Raw genomic sequence first — 6,000 nt, forward strand, 5'->3', positions numbered from 1 at the left:
CTGCACTTCAAAAAGATGCCGTGACTTCCTGCTCTGTGCTCTGTGATCTAATACTTGCCCTGTCAACTGCAGAAAGTCTTCAGATTTTCAGGATGCTTGTTGAAAAGAGGCAGTCTTTCTCTGTGAATGTGTGTGTCTGCTTGTAGGAATGAAAATGCTAAATATTGGTAAAGGAAATAAAAGCAGGATAAGAGGTAGGAACAATTACTACTGATTATAACCATTTATGTTACCTGTTTCCAAACTTACCTGCCAGGGATAGAGAAAAATAATCCAGTATGTGCCCAGCCAGGCTTGGAAGGTATCCAGGACATGCACACACTGTCACTGTCTGTGCTAAAATCGGGCATATGAGACACATATTGGATGATGCTGCGGATCTGGAAGCACACAGCAGTTTCTGTCATGTTAGCCACCTCTATCCAGCAAGGACAGACTCTTGCTCTATTCCCTTATGAAACTCTGGCAGGGTAAAACATGAAGCCAATGTCTTTCTCAATTACAGATTTGTGTGTGACTAGGTTTATTCTTTGATGAGTTTTACTCTTTTTTTTTCTCAATTTCCCTTAGCCCAAGTTCACATCAGATGTAATAATAATAAATGTCATGGTGTAGGAAACGTCCAAAAGGACAATATGAGTGAGAAACTGGTTGACAGACCAAAGATGGAAAAAAGTAGGGGACAAGCAGCTGTGCAGAGGTGAAGTTAGTGATAGGAAGGACTGACAGGATAGGTGAACTGTCTTGTGGCTTGGCAGTTGCAGTTTATTTTGTATAGTTTTCCCCATTCAGCAATATAATGTGCTGTCACTGTCCTTTCTTATGACAGTTTCTCTTTTATGAGACTCAAGTGTCTCACTTTCTGAATAGGAAAATTCCCAACATAGATTAGTCTCTGAATAATATCTCTGAAGTTTGACTCTGATGATTATGGGTCACCCTTTCCTGTCTCGACAATGATTTATATTAAACAGGACAAAGCATCTGAGCACAGTGAGATTGAGCCCTTGGGTAGCACAGAAACTGAATCTTTAATTGCCCCCTAAACCAGCTCCCTGGGATGGGATCAAGAGGTTGCTTAATGCCTTGAGAGCTAGGATTTCCCAGCAGTGAAGAGCTGCCACTTCAATGCATTGGTATTTAGCAGCACAGTCCTCGGGCTGCTGCACCAAGGCTGTGGTAGCATTACAGCTCTGGGGCAATTGATCCATGTTTGGTCAATTTACAGAGCAGAGATGAGCGTTTTCATTCATTTAATTTCATATTAGAGTCCCTGAGAGATGTGTGGCCAAATCCCACATATAATTATGAAAATGTCATCCTGCACTTCTGTCATCATTACTCCTCTGGTCAGCAAGAAATGATACTTAATCATCAGATAGCAAACAAATTTTCAAAATTAGGAATAAAAATAAAAAGGAACCCAAAAGCCCAGGGCATATTTAATACTGAGTGGAGATGGAGCTATTTATTCTTTCAAGGCAGGAACTAATGGGAAGGCAGTGAAAATGTCAATATTGCGAGATTGGCTTTTATTAGCCGTCACAAAATCCCCCATTCTTCTCAATCCCATTATGAGTGGGTGAGTCTCCCTGGGACACAATCATCACTTTTGCTCACAGCTGATGCCTGTGCTTTTGTTATTATTTATTGTTTACGCTGCAGATAAGCCAGAGGGGTACTCCATTGTCTCAATGACTAAAAAAATTTGTGTCTTCATCACACAAAGACACTTGAGCTTGCATGGAAATACCCATCTGCTTTCTCCAAGGGTTGGGTAAAGCTCCCAGGGAGCAAGTGCCTTCTGTGGGGCTCAAGAGCAGATTTTTCAGAAGGCAGTAAATACATACATGCTGTCAGATATTCCCTGTTCCGCCAAGCAGTGGATGTTCAGACGTGTTCTTCTCTGCAAAAAAGTTTAGATACCAGAAGAATTTTCCAAAAGAGAGGGTAAGATGGATCTCCTGGCCAAATTTCTCCTGGGGAATGAAAATCTATCTACCCCAAATTCTGTTCAAAGTTTCAGTTGAATATAATACCCTCCACTTCCTGACCTAAATTGCTGCATTGTGTTGCTGAATTCTCTTAACTAGCCACTGCCTTTCACCTCAGAGGCATGAGCCCTGTAGGGCTGAGCTAAGCAAAACCTCCTCTGTTGTTTGGATATGCAGTTAGCGGAGTTTTCCAAATGCTTTGGGATCCATCTGGATGAAAGGTGCTTCGTGAATGGGAGGCTGTGTTAGACAGGAAAACAGATAGGTGGTTTGGCAGCCAGACAAGAGTTCTGATAGTAGCAGCGCTGACATCTCTTTTTTTTTTCTTCTGTTTACAGAGGAGGGGGTTGTCTCAGGCACCTTATTTCAACATATATGGAGAAAAAGGCGGCATGGAGCACCGCAGGTCTAGCCTGTTCCCTGAAGGTCCGAGCGACTACGTCTTCAGTCACCTTCCACTACACTCCCAGCAGCAGATCCGAGCGCCTATCCCCATGATGCCTATTGGGGGGATCCAGATGGTCCATTCGGTCCCCATGGCCCTTTCAGGTTTACATTGTCCGTCCGCTCTGGCCCTGCAGAGGGAGGTCTCTGAGGAGAAGCAGAGAGGAACTGCGGAAGCCCTCACGAAAGAGCCCTACAGCGTTTCTAAGCACCACGAGAAGCAGCGTACCTCTCCGCACAGCTTGCACCCCGCTGCTCCCCCCAGCGCCCCCTCCTCGCCGCTGCTGGTGCTGGCTCAGAGCACATCCGAGGACAGCGTGGTGGCTACCGAGAGGGAGCAGGAGGAGAACATACAGACTTGCACAAAAGCCATAGCCTCTCTGCGAATCGCCACAGAAGAAGCCGTTCTGCACGGGGCGGAGCAGCTGCAGAGGCCTTCTGAGCCTCCCCAGAAACCCTTAGAAAGTGCACATTTTAGCATTAAACACTTTAGTGGATCTGAGCCAGGCCAGCCCTGTGCCTCAGCCACCCATCCTGACTTGCACGGTGGTGAACAGGACAGTTTTGGTACATCACAGACTGCGCCGGCCCATCCCACCTTTTACAGCAAGAGCTTTGTGGATGTCCAGCAGCTGGGCTTTCACAGCAGGAGCGAGCCCCCATCAAGCACACAGGAAAGGAAAGATCCGTCATCTGAGAAGAGCAAGCCGCATTGATCTGAGATGCATGGAGACTTTCACCCCATACATTTACCCCACTTTTTTTTTTTCTAGAGATAGAAAAAGTATTCAAATTTACAGCATGCCTGTTCTAAGTTACAGTAGTTTGCTATTATATATACTTTTGTTATATCAAAAGAATTAGATAAAGTAACAAGTCATCATGAGCCTGACCAAAACTAAATTTGAAATTCTTATTGGGTCTGGTACTTTTAAATTGTACAGATGTTTGTGCCTTTTCTTTACTTTGCTTATATTCTTATAAGCATTTTTTTAGCAGTAATTTGTACATATTTTAGAATTTGTGTATCTGCTTTGTAATAAATGTAATTTCTTTCCTTTTTTGGACACTTGGATCTAAATGATGTAAAACAGAACAGCATCAATATATGTGAGGTTGCACTAAAACATATTTTTATATGATTAAAACTGAACAGCTTTTATGTACAGCTCTGATTCTGTAATACTAATATTTATTTACTTTGTTTCATAAATTGTAAATTTTTTTCTTAATGTTGTGGATTGCTTTTCTATGTGAAGCATGGGATTTACTGTTGCGTAATTAGAACAAAATGTATATTGTAAAACAAGATATTTAAACTAGAGTATCTTATATTATTCTGCACTTATGCATTAGTTAAAAAAAAAAAGATAAAAGATGTATCAGTCAGTTCTTAACTCTTGTAATTTTTTTTGTCTCTTGTTTGCCGGATTGACTATAACTTAAGTGCTGATTGTGATTTTAAACTGATAGTACCGTAAAGCATTAAAGTAAAACAATGTGCTATTGTGAGTTTTTTCAAAGCTTTATAAAACAGTTATAAATATATTAAAAGTATTTGGTCTTATGTGAACATGTTGATCTATATACTCCTTAAAAAGCTATGGGAAAACATTCCACCCCATGTAAATATGTGCATCACTGGTGCCATCTGTGTAGCTCACCGGGACCGGCAGGGTTTGCTGCGCTGGTGCTTCCAGGAGCGGGGCTGGGGCGCTGCTGACTGCCAGAGGGCAGAGTCCAGCAGCATCCTGACCCACTCCCTGGCCTCCAGCAGCAGGGTGGCAAGGCCCCTACGGCCGCCTGGGGCTGGGCGAGGAGCTGTCCTGCTGGCTGGACACGCGGCGCCCTGCCGAGCCTGGCAGTCCCCTGCTCCTGAGGGCTGACCAAGGGGCATAGGTGTCATGGAGAAGTGCCCTGGAGTGTCAGAGAGGGCTTTGGAGAGGAGAAAAAAGGGTTTCACTGCACTTGAACTCCACAGCTGGCCACTCCCTACTGCAATACCTGTGCCAGCTTCGGGGGAGGCTCCCGTTCTGTCCTGTTCCGTCCTGTCCTGTGGATGGAGGTGTGTGGCCCTGCCGGCAAGGCAGAGAGCACCGCCACCCCGGCCTCTTCTGAAATGGGTTTCATGGGCAAGAAAGTCACAGTCTTCCAGTGTAGGGTCTCCACCTGGGCAAGGTTTGCTCCGGAGGGAAGGGAGGAGGAGCCCGGGCTTGTGTTTGAACACGTGTGGTGGGTTACCACGACCACCAGCAGCATGCGTGCCTGCACGCACGCACACACACACACGCTCAAACACACGCATGCACACGCACAGATGAAAGAAACCAACGACCTGGATTATATTTTGTGCTATTTAGTGGATTATAAATCTGTGAAAACAAGTTTGTATATTGAAAATACATCTAAGGAGTGTTCTTTAAAAAGAAATAAATATACAGTTACATGCATGAGGTGTCTAGTTTTCATGTCTTCTTTGAATTTTCCGAGTTTATTGGTGTTCCAGCATTCTGCACAAGAAGCACCCTTAAAAATGTGAGTGATAGTGAAAAATGTGGACCATATATTGGCTTTCTCACATACTATCAAACTAAGCCAGTTTATTTCTCCGCTAATACTGTCTGGGGGCAGAGCCACAGGTGGCATGTTGTCATAATTCTAGCATGATGGCATATGATTAGTGTAATACCATAATGGACGGTCACCATTTCTAAACATTAAAGCTTAGCTTCTCATACCCATTGCAATGTTCTGCCTTTATTCCAGATCATTGTGATAACCTTGCCAAGAAAAGCATGTGCCAGAAAACTGGCTCATCTCAGATTGGAGAGAGGAGAAACAGTATATGTAGTTGGAGATGAGCAGCCTGTTGGATCATGCTTCCATAAAAAAAGGAGAACTCAATTATACATTTTAAAAAACAAGCTCCATCTGATAAAAGCCTCTCTTCTCCTGGGCTTCATGACTGTATTGAGAACAAAATGCTCTGCACAATGATCAGCTAATCAGGTAATCATGGATATTTTATTAAAAGGGAGCCAAGCAACCCCTGATGGTAAATGCTCTATTAACATTGCCTTTGTAAGCAACCCTCTTACTGTGGGAGTTACCTCTGACTTGTTTGATTATTTTAATTAATTTGCAGCTGCAATTTGCCATCCACCTTCTCAGCCTTGGGGCATTTTTTTTTTATAATCGGTGAGCAAGTATCACTGAAATTACATGTGATATTTTTGGGTTACAATGGAGCAACGCTGAAGAGGTTTCAGGTACTTACAATCTTAATTGTATTTTCTTAATGAGATAATGTGTATGCAGTGCTTTGAAAAAAACCATATCCTCACGCAAGGCATAGACATCAATGACGACTTTTCATGCTTTGTAAAGGGTGTGGAGGAGAAATGGCAAACATATCTGACAAAATTTTCCCAGGCAGGAGCAGTTTTCAGAATCCCCTGTGCAAGCACAGCAGCGGGGGCTGGGAGGGGGCAGTAATTCCGTGAGCGCTCTGCCTGCACTTCCCAGCGCAGCCCCTCCACGCTGCCTGCGGAGATGATGGTGA

At 43.8% G+C, this 6,000-nt stretch overlaps 1 protein-coding gene across 3 annotated transcripts in view; it reads left to right on the forward strand.

Annotated features, from left to right (window-relative positions):
• Nucleotides 1-4,764, forward strand: part of HIVEP2 (HIVEP zinc finger 2) — a 135,103-nt gene extending 130,339 nt beyond the window's left edge. For all 3 annotated transcript variants that reach the window (XM_084201838.1, XM_084201837.1, XM_084201839.1), the window contains one exon: nucleotides 2,333-4,764. In XM_084201838.1, coding sequence (XP_084057964.1) covers nucleotides 2,333-3,154 — 822 coding nt within the window. In that variant the 3' untranslated portion in view covers nucleotides 3,155-4,764. The remainder of the gene's footprint in view (nucleotides 1-2,332) is intronic.
• The last annotated feature ends 1,236 nt before the right edge of the window (nucleotides 4,765-6,000 follow it).

Source organism: Fringilla coelebs (genome assembly GCF_963513975.1).
Source record: "Fringilla coelebs genome assembly, chromosome: 3".
NCBI lineage: Eukaryota > Metazoa > Chordata > Aves > Passeriformes > Fringillidae > Fringilla > Fringilla coelebs.